The sequence below is a fragment of the Centrocercus urophasianus genome, unplaced genomic scaffold, assembly GCF_019232065.1.
Source record: "Centrocercus urophasianus isolate 14NV4802_14NV808 unplaced genomic scaffold, USGS_Curo_1.0 seq_11, whole genome shotgun sequence".
NCBI classification, from domain to species: domain Eukaryota; kingdom Metazoa; phylum Chordata; class Aves; order Galliformes; family Phasianidae; genus Centrocercus; species Centrocercus urophasianus.
The window spans coordinates 67526705-67550186 of NW_024884253.1; the positions used below are offsets into that span (position 1 = coordinate 67526705).

Genomic DNA, 23482 nt, shown 5'->3' on the forward strand with positions numbered 1-23482 from the left:
CCTATATGTTATAAAAGCATACAAAGGGCATTTCAAAAAAGCAAGATCACGACAAAGATTATTCATAATTTTTATATGTTGAAGATGTTACGGAATCAACACACACAATAAAAAAAAAAGAAACAAAAATATCACTGAAGAATACAATTAAGGAAACAGTAGTAACTAAACTAGTGGCACAAAGTCTTTTGCTTAGAAGTCCCTTCTCAGCTGAGGCCAGAAAGGTGATCACTGTGGCATCATTTTTGAAAGATTGCAGAAAAGATCAAGAGAACTGTAAAAGAACAAGCATGACAACTTGATTTGGCAAATTATGGGAAATTATAATAAACCATGAAATTAGTGGACATATGGACAAATATAGAATAGAATCTTTTGAGTTGGAAGGAACCCTTAATGGTCATCTAGTCCAACTCCCCTACAATGAACAGAGACATCTATGGCTAAATCAGAATGCTCATAAACCCATCCAGCCTGACCTTGAATGCCTCTAGGGAGGGGGCATCCATCAGATCTCTGGGTAACCTGTTCCAGTGCCTCACCACCCATATTATAAAAAACTTATACCCAATCCATGTTTCCTCTCTTTTAGTTTGGAAACATTTGCCTTGTCCTGTCACCACACACCCTGCTAAAGAGTATGTCCCCTTCTTTCTTACAGCCCCCATTGAGATACTGGAAGGCTGCTATCAGGTCTCCCCCAAGCCTTCTCTTCTCCAGTCCCATCTCTCTCAGCCTGTCCTCATAGGGGAGGTATTCTATCCCTTGGATCATCTACTAGAGAACAAAATGAAATGATACACCCTGCTTTTTATGGAAGGAAGTCATGAACTTATCAATCTCCAAAGGAGTCAATTAATATAGACACAGGAGGTAAGATGATACAGTGCTCTGAGATTTCCAGAAGAAATTTCACAGTGCTTCTCAAAGCCTCTTAAGGAAACATAGCAGTCACAAGCTAAGAGAAACTTGATTATCTCTTCATGGATAATAAACTGGTTGAAAGATAGGAAAAGGAAGAGAGGGATACGTGGTCAGTTTTCCTCAGGGAAGCTGTCTACTATGGTCTGTGTTGGGACCTGTGTGGTTAAAAATATTCAACAGCACTGGAAGCACTTTAGTACCTGAAATGCCATCTACTTTCAGGAAAACATTCCAGGGGCTCCCTCCAGGGCATCTTGCAGGGGAAAGGAGAAAGTACATAATTAATGAAGTACATATGCTGTATCAGTTTTGTAGTGTAGGCAAAATGCAGCTCTAAAAAGTAAACACGTCAAGAAATATCCCCCCAAACAGTGAATAGTGCCTACCTTATCAAACACAGAAGATTGACAATTCATCTTTATCTCTCCTTATCTGAGTAGCTTTTGCAAAGTCCTTCTATGACTTTGGCAAAGACAAATATATATTTTTTAAGTCTTGCACTTTTGTGATTTAATTTTCCTTTCTTCTCCACAGTTTGCTCCATTTGCCTCTCACAACACAGGAAATTGTGCTTGTACCAACTATTCTTCAAATAGAACTTATAGTAACATAATTTATTCTTTTCTTGACATCTTGAAATGTCAAGAATATCATGGAAGACAGACGTGACTATGTTATACTACTTCAGTTATATCAAATTTTATTAAAACTACGTGGTAAATAAAATGTCAGTCTTTCTGGAAAATGAAACAGGTGCAAGATTTTTCCTACTAATGACTCTCAAATTATGTTAGTATGACCTACAGCCAGTTTTTTGATGGATTAATTCCTATAATCCAACACTCGGTTTTTCCTTGCATTCTATGTCTTGCACCATTTTCATACTCCACTGCAAATTGCTAATGCTAGATTTCACTGTATGTCCAATATTCCTCTTAGCTCTCCACTGCAGAAGCAGATTATATGCACTGATATTAATTCTTTTTGTAAATACTTTAAATCCTTTTTAACAAAATATTCATTCTGCCAACCCATTTCACACAAAGGCTTCAATATGTGAACAGGGATTCTGGATCAGCTTTTCAAGAAGGAATAGGACACAAATTAACTGTTTTTAATAGAGAGCTTAGTGAATTTGTGAAGAGGGTTATTTGTGAAGAAGGCTCTTACATTAATGAATATGCTATATCTCTAGTTTTGTGAGCAATATCATGAAAACTTGAAACTTCTGACTGAATGTCTTTCATACTTCAATCAGAGTGAATGCATTTCATTTCATATCATATTAAAAAAGGATTATATGTTTTCTGTTAGGGGGAAGTTCTATACAAGGAGAGTAGTTAGGCCCTGGAACGGGCTGCCCAGGGAGGTTGTGGATGCCCCGTCCTTGGATGTGTTTAAGGCCAGGTTGGACGGAGTCCTGGGCAACCTGATCTGAATGTGTATGTTTGGTGGCCCTGCTAGGCAGGGGGGTTGGAACTACATGATCCTTGAGGTCCCTTCCAACCCGGGTGATTCTGTGATTCTGTGATTCTACATAGAGTAACAATAAGCAGTTACACTCTTTGGACTTCAGCTGGCCTGTGTCATCCAAGCCTGCCAAAAGACTTAACTGAGTCAGGCAAGGCTGAGAGTAGATTGGCCAACTGTGGTGCTTTTTTTTACATAGTTTGTATTGCCTGCTATGGGATCTGAATAAGATCAGTGATGGGAAATGAAAAATTTCCTATCAAGAAGTACATCCACACTATTATTATATTACCAGAACAGCGTAAGAGCAGAGCCACACATCAGATCTCCCATGATGCACATTTGGGCATTATACAAAGTCCTCACATGCACTAACATACAAACGGTCTCTAATAAAGAATCTCAGAATCTGCCACTGCTTTCATGAAAGGATCTTCGTGTACAAAAAAACCCAACATAAACCAACCGACAAAACTGTGTTGTTATTTGTAAGTAAAAGAGCAATCGCACAGAAGAGTCTTGTGATGAGTATGGCAAGGGGGGTTGTACTATATGATCTTTAAAGATCCCTGCCAAGCCAAACCATTTTATGGCTCTGTGTTGGCTATGCAGCAGTCTTGTGCTTGACCTGGCATCCAGCAAATCCAGCTTGCACAATGGCCAAAACAGTTGTACTACCACAGGATCTAGGGAGAGATTTACGTTTTCCTTGTCCTGTCAAATCACGAAGAAAATGAGTGTCTCAAGTTGACACAGCCTGCTTTTGACACATTAGCTCTTGTGCAGCCTCCAAGCTGGCATGATGTGGAAGAAATACTCAGTCACCTGCACAGCAGAATGGACTGCACAAATTGTAGTCTGGGTTAAGGACCAGGATGAAGTTGTTTAGGATCTCTAGTACTGCAGAACTGATCAAAATTTTGAGATTAACAGCCAAACCATAATTCGCAAGTTCTCTCACGCATCCTGGAGGGAATCAACAGTGTCATAAACTGTTACTAACTGAAGATCTAGCCAATTTTCCATTTTAAATGTTAGAAAGTTGTTAATAGAGCCAACACATCAACTCTAAGGTTTCTTTTTCATTTTTCCTTGAGTAGACTAAGTCAAAATCCAAAGAGATGAAAGTGAATGAGTCCCTTGTTCTGAATCAACTAGTTGAAAAATAAAGTTACAATCTGAAAAATAGAGTTTCATCCTTTTTCTCTAAAAAAAAAAAAAAAAAAAAAAGGCAAACAAGAATTGCATTTTGGGGCTGACCTTCTTCTGGACCACTACCAATCTGCAGAGGAGTTTCACCAATTTCAAAGGAAACATAGATCAACTTCTTAATCTTTACAGGGTCATAAACACTTCTCTGTTCTCTCTCATGTTAGAAATTGCTGTGAGTAACAAAGTTAAAGATTCTTGTACCATAAACTGAAAGAGCTGTTCTTTCATGTCTTCAAATCCATTCACCTTTCAGACGTTTCAAATGATGTAATAAATACTGCCTTGTGAAAAAAAATCTTCCCCTGAATCTGCAGGATTAATCATTTTATTTTCTGCTGCACTACTCAGGCATAAAAGTATATGCTATGTGATGCTGCTTGTAGTACCATTATGGGTACTGCTTGTGATTGTGAAACTATATCCTGTCCATTAAGCTGTACAGACAGATCAGTATATATACTTGCAGAAGAGCTCACTGTCTATATGAACTTAGATTTTCAGACATGAAGGATACAATCTCATCTACTGGGATATTTGGGCCTAAATATAATTTCAGTATGCTACAGTAGATTCAGTCACAACATTCTGAAGATACAGAAGTTATGAATAGGCACAAGGAACATTTTTGCTTTTTTCTAAGGTTAGTATGTTTGTTCAGGATGAATATCAGAGGCTTTGAATAACTTAATACCTTGCATGTGCTTGGTATAGTTTTAGCACAGAAACCTTCTAAGCCAACAACTGAACTTGAAAGGGACAAGGGAATAAATCCAGGAAAACAAACACTGGTACTTTTATTAACTCTATCAGTAAATATTCCCAGTATCATATAATATGATGCCTCAATCTGATACTATCTTGATCAGAATAGAGCTATCTGGCACAATTCTCATTGAAAAGCAAAATTCTACCACATCATAATAATTAAGAGTTTTAAAAATTAAAAATTAAAAATTATTATAATGTTCTGAGAGTAAGTGAAAACAAAAGCTGGCATAGAAATGTCATGAATTTGGATAGAGATCTAATTAATTACAGTCTGACGGATAAGGACCACTGTCAATTCTCTCTGCGAACAAATCAACCTTAGATCTTCAACAGTTGTTGCAGCGGTGTAACTACAATGGCAACAGCACATCTTAATTATGCAGGCTTCATCCACCCCTTCATTTACTAAGGTCAAACTGAAGGTCTCTGAAATAAAACATTGCATTGCATTAACCAATCACTGGGTCAATATGTGAATGCACTTCGTGGTGTATTAAGTAAGTTCACACTGTAGCATTTTAACTACAGAAGGCTAAGGCTAAAAGAACCAAAATAAATTAGAGGAACTGGTTTTTTTTATACACTGTCTCAATACTCCCTTAAAAAAGAACATTGGAAACGCCATTCTTGATCAGACACGTTGTTTCTACTGTCAAAGGACAGCACGGAAGTGGAATGCTCGAAGCAAAGTTGGACTCTTCATGTGCAGAAAAAGATTTAAAATTTTAAAATGTGATTTAATATGCTATTTTTCTTAAAATCTACTGTAAATCTAGTACATCCTGATATTACGCCCACTGTTGTTTAGGGTTTTTTGATTCTTAAGATTTAAGCCTCAAAAATTTCTTGCAACACGTTGCATCATGTAACAATGCCCTAAATAGAAATTAATAGCCTTAACTGGCTTCACATTTCCCTAAAATTCATCATATTACAGTATTGAAATCCCAGTATTTGCTCTCCAGACTTGCCATTACTTTACATATTAGTACTTCATACATCAGAACCCTGTAAATTCTAATTTATCAAAATCCCAGCCTTTGGCTTTCTCTGGGATGTTTTCTAGGGCCAAGATCACTTCTACCACTTTTCCTTAAGAAAAGTAACTGTTGTTACAGAACAGATTTATATAACAGTTCTATTGAACCTCCAGTACATTTTAAAATGGCTGTCATGCGCTCTTTTCCCCCCTTTTTGATTGCAATTGCACACTGACCTAAAGTGAGCTGTCTGGAGTTAAACAATGGTTTTTGCATGCTTACAAAGACATAGCTTTGTGATAGAGGAGACTTCTAAAATTTGTAGATGAAACCATAACTTGATCCAATCACTTCAGACTTCAATCCAAAGGAGTCAGATACGTTCAGCTTCAAAATAAGCTTCACTTTGAAGACAAGTTAACAGCAGCTATGGAGAAAACAGCATGACCTCTAATCTGATTTCAACTAGCTCCAGTCTGGACAGTTACAGTCTTCCATTCCAGGATTAGTTTATGGAAATCTCTAGAGTACCCTTTTTTTGTGTACTGGAAATGCCTTGCTAAAGCTTCCTAAATGCTGAAATCAAATCTGTATTTTCCATTGCCACATATTTTTTTCTGGCTTTTAGTATTGTAAACATCTCATGCACAAGGGTTATTCTCCGGGCTTTTTCTTCACTATATTTCAAGGTGACAGGAGAAGTTTTGTTTAAACTGCATTAATTCAGAATTATTATACAACTCATTTCTTTACTCTTACTTCAGCCCTCAGAGATATCTAACAACTCCAGTGTAACATGCAAATCCAGCTTTGTGCTGATGATGATGACTTTCAATTTCAGGACACCTGCAAATGTAATCCAAATTCATCTGCTAATATTACTAAGAAAACAAATAATTAAAATCTGTCCCAAGTTTTTTCCTTTAAGAGATACACATTAATCTCTAATTAATCTGACATTTCTTCTGCCATGACAACCTATGTCCAGCTGGATACACCTTTTAGCTTCTACACCTGCTTGCTAGCAGTATATCACTTCAATGATCATCCTTCTTTGTAACACAACAAATCTGAAACCATATATATTGTAGCTGATGCATATTGATTGTTAAAAAAAAACAAAAACAAAAACAAAAAAAAAACAACAAAACCCACAAAACAGTTATCCTCTTGGAGAATAATGTTAGGAAAATATGCAGTGCTCTACTTTTGTATTATTGCAAAGAATTGATCTCCACTTTTCATTCTACATCTTAATTCTTTTATTCTCTGAAGCTATTTGGTAATTCGAAAACCACAAATGAAGTGAAATAGCCTCTCTCCACCTGCAACACCATTTTCTTCTTTCTGAATGTAGATACATTTTTTCTATGGGCTTTGTTACCTTTTTCTTTCTTAAACAAGCAAAGAAATAGAATTAAACAAACAAACAAACAAATAAACATATTAAATACAGCAATAGTCTTTCCAGTACTCCAGTATGGGGTTATTTAGTCTTCTTTCTTCACTGCAAATAACATGACATAGAAATCTATATTGCACTCAGTTTACTACATATAAATTGCTGCATTTCTGTAGCACAGTAATTAGTACTACTGTGTAATAGTAATTAGTAGTAATTAGCTAATATTTTGAATTTTATCCAGGTGTTTATAGTAGTCAAGAAAGGTTATTCTGTATAACCACATTGTCTGCATAGTTCTTATCACGTCCTTATTGTCTTTGTGGCACTTGATACTGATTGCAACTGAAGAAAGGACGCTCAGTGGAGTTAAGGCAGTACCATGACACAGGACAGAAAATACCAGATGTGCTACTAGATTGCTATCTGGTGTGCACTGCTCTTGTGACTGCTAGACAGAGGATAGGAAGAAACTTTCTCCTTGCAGATACTGGTAGAAACACAGTCACACCTGTTCTTTTTCGGTCTTAAATTTCCTCAAAATTCATTTCAGTTGCCACATATCTTCCCCTTTGCCTGAGACTGCTGAAATCTATTTATTTATTTATTTATTTTGCAGCCCTCTCTGCTATGTCAGTTTTCATTTCATGGAAATACTTTCTACACATCAAAGAAAACTATAGTTATGGAACTAGTAAGTAGTTCCATAAGCACTGGAACTAATGACACTTGATTTCCTGCAAGTTTACCTTTCAGGACTTGGAAACTTTTCCTTGAGAGCCTCATTTCCTCTCGCACATCTTCTGTCATTAGGCTTTAGTGGTCCTACAGCTGAAATTAAGAGACATGCAGTGGCTAACATGCACACTCACTATCACGTCATGCAACCTGGTACAAATATGGGACTCAGTGGTGGCCCTGCCTCTGAAGGTGGGAATGAATTTAATTTTTTGTCCTATAATGAATATTTTTCATGCAACTTTTTGCAATTTCATATTGTAACATAAGATGACTCTCCAAATCAAAGTTACCTACTTATGGACAGAGGAGTTCTCACTGAACAGACCGCAATATGGTCTTGTAAGCCTTATTACTTGATGAAACTAAGCTAAAACCATGTCACCTACTTTTTGAGTTTTAGCCTGTAATGACGGAGTTTTGGGACACTTCCCAGAGATAACTGAATGTTTGTAGCTCCATAGTAATGAAAAATCTCAGGCTGGATGAAGCATGAGTCACCAGAAATTATCCTCAAGCTTCAGAATTACTTATTAATTCATTCTATCATTAGCGCAGCACAAAACCTTAGCACCCAATGTCCCTTATTCCTTAATAACTGTATTTTTCTTTCCTATTCATATTCACAAATGAGCTTACCTAAGGGGAAACTGAACTTTATTCCTTGTAATGCTGAGCCTTTGGAGTGCTGTGCAGAGATTGAAGGAGCTTTCAAACACTTTTTCCTTGTGTGGTTATCAGACACAGTAATGATCACAATTCAAACAGAGCCTGTAATAGCCAGGTGCAATGCATTACGTCTAAGTTACAATAACAAAAACTGCACCTTCAGCATGGGAGCTGCTGAAAAAAAGATAGCAATAATTATTACAGGACACAGGCTTTTAGAAAACAGCATGGGAAATTCCGGATGTACTAAATAAGGCCTCCTTTCACTGATCAATAAGAGTCTCCATGTGGATGAAAGAACCTGGCTATTACCCGACTTTCAGGAATGCACAGACCATTCCCTACATCCAAAGCCTTGAGAAGGCTTATGCTCAGTTACAGTCTGATTTGTTTCCTATGGTACTTTAAATGAGACTTGGCCTTCTGAATCCAACATACATCATCTATATCACAGACACTCATTGGTTCAAGGGCAAAGCTCTTGAATGTGAGAATACTCATAAAGGACAACAGATCTAACTAGGTTTGAAAAAGAAATCTAAAATCAATTAGAATTGTTCCATAAAAGAAAATATCACAGGTGAGTAATAAAGAAGACTCTGAAAGATTTTGTCATGGATGCAGGACAGAACTGCAGACATTGCCTATCATCATAGGTTGTATCAAACTGGATGCATTGCGTTCATACTGAATTAAGTGGAGTTTTGACAGTTTTTCAGAGATGAAAAAATTTTCAGCTTTAAATAGCTTCTAAAGTTACATGTGTCTCAAAAAAGAGATGCTTTATGCTGTTTCACTTTAAGCAAGAAAGTAAGCAATGTGCATTTTAGCCTCATCAAACAGCAAAATGACTGTTGGAAATGTAGTTAAAGGCTATTTCGAATGCCTCACATTTGGATATATGTAGGGTGCTCTGAAACTAATGATTCCTATTTATTTCCGTGGAAACTACAACAGATAAAAAGAATGGCACAATTTGATAGAGCAAATTCTCAGCTACAAAACAACTGTTTTTCAACAGTCACCATGATTAGTATGCATTTTTGCCAGCTATGAACAAGAGCTTGCATGCTGCACTCACAAAAATCTGCACCAGTGGAGGTGACCAGCAGCCTCTGCCACCACTGCTGAAATGCACCATCCACCACCTCACCATGCTCACACTGGTCTCCAGAAATGTTCATCAAGCATCAGTGAATGTCAGTGGGTGCACGTTTTTCCATATGGAAGAATTCAGTGACGCACCTTTGTTCATCCACACCTTTTTGTCAGATTGTCCCTCTGGTGCCATCTGTTACATGGCAACAGAATATAATGGAATATTATCAGGAATATTCAACTGCCATAACACCAACATCTGTTTCTGACTTCCTGGGTCAACATCATAAAATAAGAGGCATTACTATTGGAGCAGCCCTTGTGTATACACATCTTTTCATCAGCTTCTGTTTACTTTAAGTATGCATGGCTGATAATTCTCTTAACTGACATAGTTGGGCTTCTCAACTACCACAACTCTATGTGTCTGTGTTTTCCAAACACGTATCTTGTGATTTCTTTGTGTTTTGCTTTTCCCCCTTATAATTACTCTACACTGCTTATAATTGCAATTGTATTTACATCATCAGAAGAAAGTAAGTTGTTCTTTGCTAAACATTTAAGGTATATAAGAAGCAGCTAATGCTCACTGAAGTTTGCATAATAGACAGAAAAAGAATGAACACAAAATTGCCAAATGCCATAGAAAAAGAATAATCTTTGTGCTTCATATTTGTGAGAGTGTATTTTTCCGGTTTTGCAATAGAATATGAATTATTTGTCTTCAGTCTGAGAGGTCAAAGGGAGACTTTTTTTTTTTTTTTTAAAAAAAAAAAAAAAAAAAAACATTAAAAAGCATAATAAAAATCTTTTCAGTTTTTGTGAGACTGAGTACTTGGAGTTTATTTTGGGATATAGAAAATATTTTAAAGGCAGTTTGGTGCCCTTTCTGGTGGATAAAGTATTTCTGAAAACCTTCCATCTTCAAATTCTCTTTAAAAACTTAATGAAAGAAAACATTTCTGACATTTGCTTTTCCAAGACATCTTTTTTCTTCTTGTGTCTAACTGAAATTTTAGAACCAGAGAGTTTTTCTTCCCCAAGTTTTGTTTGTCTGGAACATTAAAATAATAATGATAATAATAATAATAATAATAATAATAATAATAATAATAAATAATGAAAAATATAATAATAATAATAATAATGTAATTTAAAAGATATGAATGCAACACTAGCAAATATGTCTAAAAAATAAATGAAATTCTGTCATTCCTTTATTTCACAGAAATCTCTAACATGCTTTGTTTTACTGTATGGAATCATTAGTTACCAGACTTCCATTACAACAATAAAATTAATGCATGCTTTAGCATAACTGAAATGACAAGTACACATAAAGTATGTCACCCAAGTTGATATCAGATTAGATTTCTTATTCTAATAATTCTCAAAGCAAGTTATGTTTAATACTGACCTGGGGCCAATTCAAGTGAGATTATGCTACTCACGGGAAAAGAAGCTCTTTCTGAAACAAACGTACAATTTACCCAAGTATGCTGTAAAATCTAAAGAGATTTGTCCTCTGAGTCACATTAATTCAGTCCACAAAATTCCATGGTGCTTTCTCTAGCATGTGTATCACCTGAATACATTACAGTAATACTTGTTTTCTCATCTACTTTATTGTCCTATTACCAGATTCTGGCTGCTCTTAAATTTGGCCGTGACAGCCTTTTCTCTTATTAGACAATTTCCAGCATTTTGTACTGACCTTGGTTAACATAAAAATCTTGATGCAATCTTTGTGGCTCCAGATTTTGATTTCAAGCTTCATTTGACCTTTAGGATTCTCTGTGGTCTTGTTCTCTGACACTATAAAAAGTTATGGTCTATATTCAACGCTTTTGATCCTGAGTCTTTGGTCAGCTATTTTCACGTACTAAATAAACCTCAGAGATGCATCTTGAATACATCATCATGCTTTTCTATCTTTGGATTATTTGTTCATGATTATTTTATAAGACGCTAAGTTTGCAATAGCTGCAAGGAACTTTATCAAGTTCTAACAGAAGATATCCAATTGTCTTGGTTCATTTCTGCTATAAGAGATAAAGCCAAGGAACCAGCTGATGAGAAACACGCATAAAGCAAAACACAAGCAGTAGCCACCTGCTGTGCTATTACAGGCTAACAGTAATACAACAAAGCTGAAAGGGAGGAAAACGCTGAGTAAAAATTATGTAGTAGAAATCTGTGGACGTAGACAGTAGCCACGGATATGAAAAAAGCAGCAAAATGAGAACAGCTAAATAGATTACGGCTGGCTGTACTGCAGATGCACAGACTGGTTTCACATTGGAAAACAGAAGACGTACGTACTCCTGCAACATAAAATCTGGTCTCCTGATAGTGCTGGCAAACAAGCTGTAGGCTTTCTTTTTTAAGGAAACAGTATTTCCTTTTGACTCCTGCCCTGCCACTGAAAAACTATTCTAAAATGAAGAATCATCATAGTTGAGTCCCAAGACAGCATTTAGTCCTCCCTACACCTGTGATGCATCATAAATTTCATTTCAAGATGAAATGAAATCTAATGTTGTTATTATCATCTTAAATTATATGCTCTCATCTACATGCTTCTTTCCTGCTTTTTATGAATATGAGTCTTGACTATACAGACAGCAGGCTCTGAGCAATACAGCTGCAGAAGATATATGACAACCCATGCTATTTGAGAATTCATACTTAATGAAAGAAAATAAGAAACCAGGAGTCCTTTCTTTTATATTAGAGCTATCACCTGATCACTGAAAAGAACTGGGTATTTTAAGTCCTTGGTTCTATTTTCACATATGCCTTTAATTCACATGGTGAAATCCTGTCTCATAGCATCTCTATTATAGAACCATATAGTAGAATCACAGAATGGCCTGGGTTGAAAAGGACCTCAAGTATCATCTAGTTTCAACCCCTCTGCCATGGGCAGGGTCACCAACCACTGGACCAGGCTGCGCAGAGTCACATCCAGCCTGGCCTTGAATGTCTCCAAGGATGGGGCATCCACAGCCTCCTTGGGCAACCTGTTCCAGTGTGTCACCACCCTCTTTTACTCCAGATCTGATAGATATCCAGTAAGCACTGTACAAAACTACTATCACTTTCACTGTCTTTCTGAGGTTATTTAGGGTTCCAAGTTCTGAGATACTAAAAAAAAAAAAAGGGGGGGTTAAAAACAACTGGAACTCAGAAAATATCTTTCACCACTTAAGTTTGCAGCCTTATTACATCTTTCACCAAATAAGTGTGTAGCATTATTACACCTATTAAAGATGTGAAATTGGTAATAAGAGTGCAAGATAATTTCTACTTTATTAACTATGGTAGAAACCCATAATTTTATTTCTTTCAGAGGACACATACTATTACCAAACAAAATGGTTGAAGTAAAAGAAACTAATGAATAAATAGGTTTTAATTTTAGTGCTCTTATTAGAATTTTATTACAATGAATATTTGATTAACTGAACAATTATAAAAAAAAGTCATAAAAATATTTCAGATTGCTTTTTCCTACATTAATGAAAAAAAGCAACTTCTTAGGAATAATAAAGAAATAATGAAGTAGTTCTCAAGATTAATCTATCCACAAAGTCCTACAACAGCTACACAACCTTTGACTCAAGACAGGCTTACTTCCAGGTTCAAATTCACTGAGACTTAAACAAAAGACAGATTTGACAAGTAGAATTCCTTGTCTCACAAAAACATCAGGACCTATAAAGGGCTTCTACTTGAGGTTGGTTTCCATTGTTACCTAAGTCATACGGACTGCTTTTCTGAACAACTGAACATCCACAAATGCATTGGTAACTGTTTTGTTGCACCAAACATGTAAACTATTAATCCTAGTAACAATGATCTCATATCAGTGATAATTATAACACTTTTACAAGATTTTATATTTTCTTTGTGCAATTTCTGAAGAAAATCAGTAACATATTTTTCATTACAGTCCATGAGAAAATCGTGTGCGGAACAAAATAATTCTTTCTTGCATGCGAACTAAGATGGGATAAACAGGGATGACTGACACAGAATACTTTCAAACTGTGTTCTTTTATTTGTTATCCATTAAGGTTTAGCAACAGATCTAATCCATATGTTTGATTTTTTTGTGAACATCAGGGAGAGACAAATATTTTTTGAAAAATACGTAGAAGTTATTAGGTTGATTCTTATAGTTCAGCTAAAACACATGAGCAAACCTGCTGAATGTTTTCAATCTATTGAAAATTCAATTTTTACACCAGGATGAATATTAAAGAGAGAACAAACTCTGGGAAAATACACACAAAAAATATTTGAAAGGTTTAATACTGAATTACTGCCAGGCTAACATGTAGTCCATGACAAACCTCAGAATTAACTGACACTTTGAAATTAAAGCACACAAAAATTGGTTTAATATATGGGAAAAAAAAAATCTTTCTTTTGCGTATTTAGATTTCTGGAACAAAGTTCAGTACATATTTCTCAGCGTGCAACATTAGATCTGGCTACAAAACACTACAAATTTAAACAGAACTGCCAGCTTCTGTCTAAGCTGTGCCTGTTTTCAGTCACTGGGGAGATTAACAATACCTTGTGTCATTCAGCAGCAGAATCCATCTTCTTCAGTTTCAACCACTTCAAATTTTCACCCAGGTTATGCTTTCTACATAATATTCTCTTCACTGACAATCCATTACTGGAATTCAATTTAGATGCAACATGAAATAGCACCACAAGGTTCATCTTCTGATATTCACTTACATATGCTAAGATTTTCCTTCAGCTTCTAATGGTCCAGCAACAAAATCCCTTCCTTTACCTTTGACAGTATTATCCATTCAGCAACATCCACACCAAGGTTATTTTCCAGCTGTACTGCAGTGAATATGTCACCCTGCTCACTGTGTATTGCTGCTGGTTTCCCTTACTCATTCTCTGCTACATACCGCCTCACCATCTTCAAGAAAGCAATGTTCCATTTTGATGTGCTCATTTTATGAAATGTAATACCTATGCTCGTTCAGATACAAGAAGAAAACCCTATACACTTTTCCATATGTTTGTCTTCATAAATGGGTCAACCACAATATATTTCTATCCATTCATAATTGTCCTACAGTAGCCTTGAAACTTGGCAGCTGTTAGGCTACTGTCATGCTAAGATCACTGTCACTTCTCAAGTTTACTTCAGCACTTGCTGGTGGTTTCATGTAATTTGTATTCACTTCCTGTCTTATTACTTCTTTAGATTTTAAACTTATCCCTTCTGTACTGCACAGGACATGTGACACCAGAATCTTCGGTTCATAGCAAGAGTTCCTATATACTCTGGCGATAAAAATAAAAAATGTTATATACCTGCCAAGGACACAGCCCTTATCCGCACCAATCTTGCCTCAGGAAGCCCATATTCTAGATGATATTGTATAAAAACTGAATGATATATATTTCTCTGATAAATTTCAAAACATTTGAGCAACACAGGGACAAATTCTAGTGACAGAGACATCTAGAGACAGAGACATTCTAGTGACTCATGTTAGAGCTACAGTGTATGGGCACACACACATCTGCTGAAGAACAAGCCGAGATTTACTTACCACACTGCAGCCAGGACAGTCAGGACCATTTTCACAAGTCCTACGCCGAGCCTGAATCCCCCCTCCGCACTGAGCCGTGCAGCGTTCCCATGGACCCCAGCCTGTCCAAAACACATGAGGGGGGCACAACAAATGCTCATTGCAGTACCTGTGAGAAAAGGCAAACAAGGCAAAGAATCTGTTTAGTACCAAGACAACACCTTTTCCAAGTTGCTCATTTGGTTATTCAGATAGATGTTTTCACTAGGAAATATTTTATATAACGGGTCCCTCTCCATTCATGAAACATTGAGCTAACAATTGTCACACTGCACAGAGTTTAAACATTTGTTGAAGCATTTGTTTACTCTATTCAGCGCCTTTATGCAATCTGTGTGAAACAAGCATGCCACTGCACTGTGAGCACATAAGCAATATTTGCAACTACTTTAATAATAACAGATGTGTCTCTGTGTCCAGAGAAGTGAGTCAACCAAATGAAAGCAACCGTTTATGCAGGCAGTATTTTATCTTACTAGACAAGCAATGATTAGGACTCATCTCTCTCCTCTTCAGAGAGCGCTAAACTTCCTTTTGTTTTCTACTGTGTCTCTGCTTTTACGGGTAAAATAAAATCTGAAACACTGACTCTAGGCATACAGAACTATGCTGTTTTGATAGTATTATTACTTTAGCTTTTAAAGGTTGCTTTTAGCTACTATGATCCTTGAAGGATTTTCCAGTGGGCTATAAACTGATTTAGTTTAGAGGGATACCAGATCTTCAAGAGAAGGAGGAACATTTAACTATGGAGCTTTGTTACTATAACCAGACGTTCAGATAATACCAACTATCTCAAGTTATAGTGACTTAAAAAAACAAAACTCTAAAATTCTGCTTCTTTTTTTTTTTTTTTTTTTTTTTTTACTCGTGTTGCTAGAGTATAGATAGAGTATTCCATGTGCTGCTTGGTAAAGACTCTGTGTATGACCAAAGGATTTGGAATACCAGAAAGCATGCGTAGGTTTCTAATAGGGGCCAAGGTCATAGAATCATAGTATCATCAATATTGAAAAAGACCTCCAAGATTATCAAGTCCAAATTTTAGGTATTATCTAAAATGAAGTAAAGCCTTGACAGTGTTCAGAAAACAGCTGATCCCCAAAGTGTTCAAGTCTTGTGGATGCCACTGCATCGCTCTTCTTGCTACTACTTCTGATTGTCTTGAATGAACAAATCCATCATTACAATATATCCTCATTTCTTACACCAGCTATTCCATATGCACTGTTCTCTTACCTTTCGTCATATTGCTCTCTCCTGCCATGAAAACTGTACTTAATACTTCAGTAATTCACTTTCTACATAAAGGGAAACAATGACAGCATAAACTGTTGTCATTTTCAACAAGAATAACCATAGCAACAATTTTTTTTTATAGAAAGCCCTAAGATTATCAAGCTCTAATTCTCCATTGCCAAAGAATTTGCATGTTCAGAATTCTGTAGGAAAAAAAAAACAAACAAAAACAACAAAACAAAAAAACACTGTTGTCTATTTTATATATATATATTTGTATATATATATACACACCAGTAGGTTTATCCCAAATGCTGGAGTTAATCACTCAGAATTTGTCTACAGGTCTGAGAAACCCCACTAAAATTTAAAAGGTTGGGAATGGGATAAATGGGGTAGGGATGTTTAGTTTTGTCTTTCTGTATTATTAAATTAACTACTAACAGCTCGTATTGACCCTGTCTATTCTTCTCCAGAAAAACTGAGGAAAAACAAAAAAAACCTCAGTGCTTATGAATCTGCTATCTCAGAAATCTTCTACATACGATTTGGGTAAATTTTTTTTCAATCTTTGTTTCAATCTTTCGTTTTCTCCTATATGTTCATTATTTGCAATTTTCAGTTTATGTCACCCAAGTTGATCCTCAGATTAGATTTCTTATTCTAATAATGTTCATTATTAAATGTTCATTATTTGCAATTTACAGTTCTCATTATGCTATTCATTCCTAAAGATGCAGATGAATGTTCTGTGACTGGATATTCCTCTCCCGAAACTCAGATAGCTGCATGTATATCATCACATGCACTCATTTATGGGAATATTTGTGATAGCTCATCTCTTGATCATTTGTTGAGAATGCGTACCCAATTAAGGATACATGCAACATCACCATTTATTCATTCAAATGAGTACATATTTTGCATAATTTAATTAGTTTTTAATGGAGATGTGTTAAATTAATTTGGGATACACAAACAGGATTAAGCAAGTCCGCCATGAAATGTACAATTACTGATATTCAGCCACCCAAAAATTGAGACTAAGGGTGGGATTCATCTCACCATAAAATAGACACATGCTATGTAGCTCTCTAGAAATGAAGTAGCAATTATTTTAAAAGTAGTAATCATTTTAAAAACATGATTTATGGCACTGTAATGTAAAGGTCACAGAAATACAGTACTCGGTGTATTGATTTCTCTCCACTAACTGTAACGGCTGTGTGGGAGATGAATATCTATGCTTCCACACAGTCAATGGAAATTTTGTTGATACAAACTACAGAGCTAGAATGATTCATTTGATCAAATTTAGGAATATAAACTAGAATGAAATAAATTACTCTGTTCTCCACTACTCGTATTGACTAGATTTCCACAGACCATAGATGAAGCACAGCATAAATACATTGAAGGCACTTGAAGTCAGGTATGACGGATCTCACTTAAATGAGATTCCTGACACTATACAGTGACTCCTGTAATGCCATTGTGCTGTACCACCTGCTCTCAAGTGGGAGACAGAAATTAAGTCTAACAAATGACACAGTAAACAGCTCAAAAGCCAGCAGTTCTGCTAACCAATGCTACTTAAGTATGCAGCTGAAACTACAAAATGAAACTGAAAAAAGCCCTAAGGTGCCCATACAACTACTTAACTTCAATTCATGAAAAAGAAATAGAATCAACAGAATTGATTGTTAATTTTACATTTTTTTCAGAAAAGGAAAAAAAAAAACACTTCAAGCAAACAAACAATGAAACCACAGTGTACAAGTTAAATTTACTTTCCTTTTAGAAAGCCAACCTCTAAAAACATCAGGTATGCTTTCAAAATTAGAGACATCCCTGCAATTGAACTTTGAGCACTGTCCTACAGCAAGAAGCTTTGAGCCAAGCTTCATTATATTTCTTTTTGGCTGCAGTTCAAGTCACTCAGTAACCCTTTTTCCCTTTTGCTCTTTCTTCCCCTCTTAATTTTGTTCTCAGGACCCACAGGGCTAACATTTTAAAGTAATTCAACAAAAGATCTGTGAAACCACTGCCCTCTCCCCTAATCCCATTTCTAACTGCAATGAGGTCAGAAGGAAGAACAGCCTAGAGAAATGTGAGTTTTGTATAGTGACCTTTCCCATTTTCTCTTAGAATGAAACCAAGTTTTAATTTCCAAATAAAGGAACTGTCATAATGGGGGGAAAAAGAGCCCCATCTAGATATGCCCAGAACCATTAGGTACTAGAGTAACTTGTGATTTTTACTCCAGATAATTCTCATAAAATTTGAATTTATTTCCATATTTTGTTCCAGTGTCAAATTGCCACAGTGTCAGATTGCCATGCATCACTGACTAAAACAGGTTAACTATACAATAGCTATGTGCTTTTTTTTATTCAACCAATAAATTCTATTTAGACATATAAATCTTAATTTTGAACAGTATCATGTTATTACGTATTTAAGAAAAACAAACTAATCACAATCATTGTCATACACAATACTGTTACATGGTGGGTACTCCCAGTTACAAGCTGCTCACTTAACAGGAAGTATGGACTGTGCTGAAATTGATGGGAATGCTTTAATTGAAGGCAGATATATGACACATGCACATGCCTTTCTGGAAGGAGATTGTTGAATCAACAGAAATCCCCTCCCAGGAGGCTGCTGAAGGCGGTGGAAGCTGAGGCATGTGCTCTCAGGGAACTCTGTGGAGGAGGAGTGAATGGAGAAACTGAGAATCATGGGAGCAGACACTTCCCAGTAGGAAGAGCAACTATGGGGGCAGTGGAAAGCCCAAGACCTCGTGTTTGATTTGCTCTGCTAAAGGAGATCAAACTTGTTTTTACTGCTGTACAGAAATACGTAGAACTATAGTCAAGAACCAATTGACACTCAGTTATTCCTCCTTCTGAAAACAAGTCTGAGAGATCTATTGGCAAACGATTGTGTTCAAAGAAAAAGGTGACTGCTTCTAATCTTGCACATAAGAAAGCTGCATTTTCAAATGTTTACTCCTTAACTGAAACTAATCCATTTTTCTAATCCTGATTTGTGTTGCTTTTTTCTTTTTTCCTTTGTAATGGAAGAAGACTACGCTCACTAGAAGCAATGGATTCTCATTCTAATATCTCTCATTTCTGCAGAGAGAGACCAAAGGACTTAATGAGTCTGTACCTACTGCGTCTTCCTCACAGAGGAAAAATATTTTCACTCAATTACAAAGTCAAGAAAGGACACTACAGACCTTATAAACTAAAATCTTGAGAATTTTCCAGTAGCTTCAGTGAATATTCCACACACAGAAAAAGAACAACAAAACGAAAGAAATTTTTATGACCCTAGTGAATTCATCTGAACGTCTTCAATCTTGACTCTTAAATACAACATTATCTTATCTGTTAAAATCCTATTTTTGCTCCCTCTCCATATTCTGTCCAAACACACCAGCTGAACTTCTGATCTATTTCTACAAGGTGAATTGGCTTTCTAATCTAAGTATTTGCTGCTATCTTTTAACTGTTTTCTACTCCTCCACCCTTAAGCAACAGAGCTAGCAACAACTTAACCTATTTGCAGAATTTAAAATTGGTAAATATTTCCACTGATTTCAAGGGAAAGATCAGCAAACACAGATCTGTCTGATATATTTGGTACTGTAGGATCTCAACTTTCATGAGGTAAAACAAGCATAGCCTAGACAAATATTTACTGCTTAATGCATGAACAAATATTATAAAACTGAATATTCATTCACGTCAGTAGGAGAATTAACCTCAACAATGCACTGCCTTTTCTGTGTTTCGTTTTTATGGAATTCTGTGCTGGATTTCTGCTGGGAACTGTGTTTGTTGAAAAGCAGTTGCAAAGTTTGCCATAATATCAGTTGTGGAAACTGAATCTCATATTTAAGCTCCTTAAACATGTGAAGGTGGCATGAATATGTACTTTAACAAAGACGAAAGCACAAAATTTGTAAACCACCTAATACTAATTTTTACTAAGTCTACACATTTATTCACTTTACTCGTGGGCTGAGGCCCCTAAGAAAGTAAAATGTTAGGCTGCTTACAAACATTCATTAATTTCCATAAGAAAATCAGAGAGGCTGCCAATTGGTACATCCTAGATGCCAAAAACAAACTGAACATTTCTTATGAACTACCAAACCTGGAGTATTTTCTTAGTCTGCCTAAATGTTTTGGGCCCAGTTCTCAAGTACTCAGTGTCCATGCAGCGCAGAGTCACTAGAGGCAAGCAGCAAATTAAGACTATTATCAATACTGGTACTCCATTGCCTTCAGCTCAAAAAACAGCTTCTCCACAAGATGTTAGAACCTCGAAGGCATCAAAAAGCCTTAATGGCCCCAGTCAACCTCACCTGAGGCCTCTGTCTTCACCTAACAAGCCCAGGAGTTATATTGTCTCAACAGCTCCTCCAGCACTATCGGAGGAGTACTTTGCTCATTCCCTAGCCCAACATGGAGCTCCTTTCTTCAGACCTCAACACACGGACTGATTTCTGGCTCTGGCACTACAGACGTGCCCGGTAACCACCAGATGTGGCCCGTGGTTTGGATTTGCATCTCAGACCTGCCTCAGCACCATGACATCACCCATAATCTAGAAACTGGCCTCCATCTCCAGGTTTGCTGTGGGTGGTGGGATGGGTTCTGGCTGGGAAGTTTCCCAGGACTCTGCTTTTTGCAGCTTTGAAGACTGATCCTAGTGCTTGGCTTGACACTGTCATAATCATGAGAAGCATTAGGGACCTTTGTTCCTCTGGAAAAGTTGCTTTAGAAATGATATGACAGAATGTCCTAACATAACAAACCTTCTTAAAATAAAATACGTATAAAAGTATCAGCATACTGAAGCATCATGGATAGCCTAAACAAAATCAGAGTCAAGGCAGGAAAGTTAGCTGTGAGCAAACTAGTGAATGAAAGAAGGGCGGATATGGTGATGCAGGGCTGGTGAGTGGGGAGAGTTTCAAGGAGAAAATAAACAGTGACAGAGGAACTGTGAGAGAAAAAGGCACCCTGTGGTACATCCAAGATTACTGCTGAACTACATGACAGGGAAAGGACAAGTAAATCACAGACTACAAAAGCAGAGCAACGGTAAGATCTCTATTCCTTTAGAACAACACCACCAAATTTTAGCCCATCTGAGTTATTATTTAACTCACCTGAAGTATCACTTCCCATTTTGTAACTGTGTTTTTAATGCATTCAAGCCATTGTTTTAATACTGGACATTTATTTTATAATCAGGTATTTATTGTATCTTTCTGTATTTCTCTGAAACACCTTATTGGACTTTTATTCAGTGCTAAAATTAGATGAACAGTGACCACTAACACTCATGTCCATCAGCAAAAAGTCTATTCAAATTAAACTCTTTTCTTCTGCACTCCCTCTTATCGTGTCCTGCTCTGGACTGAACACTCAGTTCAAGAAAATCTGTTATTCATGCTGGGACAAAGCCACATAACAGTCGACGTAATTTTACATTTGGTGAACAGCTTTTAGGTTCAGCAACCTTTTTTCAGAAAGCAATTTCCAAAACAACGAAATGCTCTCCTCTGTGACGAAATGGTAAATATTCATGGTTTTGAAAAAGCAAGTGTTCACGTGTTCTACAATACTGGCCTTTTACATTCAGAATTAGAAAGACCAGGCCCCTGATCTTCTGTTATACATAAATGTGTGATGCAATTTCACTTCACTGCAATCTCTTCATCTGCAGCAATGCCAGAACCAGTGCTTAATTAAATCTCCCCTACTGAAACTCACCATAAAGGTTACTTTATGACTATCTGACTTTCACAGAATCACAGAATTGTAGGGGTTGGAAGGGACCTCCAGAGATCATCGAGTCCAACCCCCCTTTGATCTAACATTTGACTTTGATCTAACATCAGCATAGGATACATAACCATACCTTCTCCCTTGGTTATGTGAAAGTATTTTACAAAAACACTGAAGTAAGTTGCAACTGCATACTGAGGGCAAATGTATCTACATACATCTATTGGAATGGATGTCTAGAGTACTCCAAACTCTTACGCCAGCACCAGTATTCTGACTTCTGTGTTTTTTGACGTGCCTCAGGAAACATGATAATAAACACATCTAAGAGTTGTAAATTATCTGAATTCTAGTTTGATTTAAATAAATATTTAATTTCTGTTAAAATTAGTAGCATATAAATTACAAGTTAGACACTTCAGAGGAGGGCATGTGTAATGCAACCAGAGGCCTGAACTTCACATTCTGAGCTATTACACAGTGCTCAGTCTGGTAAAAAAGCAGCTAGATAGGGAAATCAATGTTTAAGCTGACTTGATCCGCTCAGGGGTTAATATACATGCAAACAAGTTAAAAAAAACCCGACATCTGAAAGCTTAGTAAAATATATTTGAGTCCAGGTGTATTGTATTTATTGAATATGAGACAGAGCCCTTGAAACTTCCCTTCATGTTATATAGAAGCTTAATTCATTTAAGACACAAAACATGAACTCGTGGCATCAGTAACATACTGCTGTGACCTTACTATATTTCGCTCTGAATTTCAGGTCTTGAGCCCAGGCAAGTTACAATTTAAACATACTGCAATCAATTTTCCAGGAGAATCAATTTTCAGGGTCTTAAGGGACAGCAGTACATTGGTTCAGCACAATTCTCTGGCACTAGGAGCTCAGCTGGCTCAGAAGGGATGCAGCTAAGTGAAAGATGAAAGAACTGCTGCAGCCCCACATCCTTCCTAATGGGAATACTGCTATTGTGCAGCACATGGAGTTCAGGAGAAGGAAAGAAGAGGAAAAGAAACATCAGGCAGGTAAAGGAGAAAATGTCCTATGGATTACAGCTGAGCAGAACAAATTAAAGCAGATGTTAGAGAAAAGATAACTTACCTCTCCTCACGATTCTGTCCCACACAGACACGTCCTCCATGGCGAGGGGTTGGATTGCTGCAGGAGCGCTGACGCACTTGAAAGCCTATTCCACAAGTGGTACTACAAGGTGACCAAGAAGTCCATGGTGTCCAGCCTCCATTTCTGGTAGAATAAAAAGCTCAGGCTCTGTCATCTGTTATACATAGCGAATGGCTGATTAGGTGTGACTGACAGCAGAATCTGACTCATATTTCCGTAGTTATCACTGATACAGCATCGTGTTCCATTTCTTAAAGGATATTAAACTAAAATAAAAGTGCTCTCATTCTTCCGTATTCCTTGCTTTGTGATCAGCAGCTGTTGCAAGGACCTCATTACACAAGAAGTAAACAAAGTCCAAAGACATAATAGAACTACAGACCATCCTGAGTTGGAAGGAACACACA

The 23482-nt window shown here is 36.7% G+C and overlaps 1 protein-coding gene across 7 annotated transcripts in view; it reads right to left on the reverse strand.

Moving 5' to 3' along the window:
- SEMA5A (semaphorin 5A) overlaps positions 1 to 23482 on the reverse strand; it is a 315938-nt gene that overhangs the window by 53322 nt on the left and 239134 nt on the right. For all 7 annotated transcript variants that reach the window (XM_042809111.1, XM_042809115.1, XM_042809110.1 and 4 more), the window contains 2 exons: positions 23055 to 23198; positions 14856 to 15003 (listed from right to left, as the gene is read on the reverse strand). In XM_042809111.1, coding sequence (XP_042665045.1) covers positions 14856 to 15003; positions 23055 to 23198 — 292 coding nt within the window. The remainder of the gene's footprint in view (positions 1 to 14855; positions 15004 to 23054; positions 23199 to 23482) is intronic.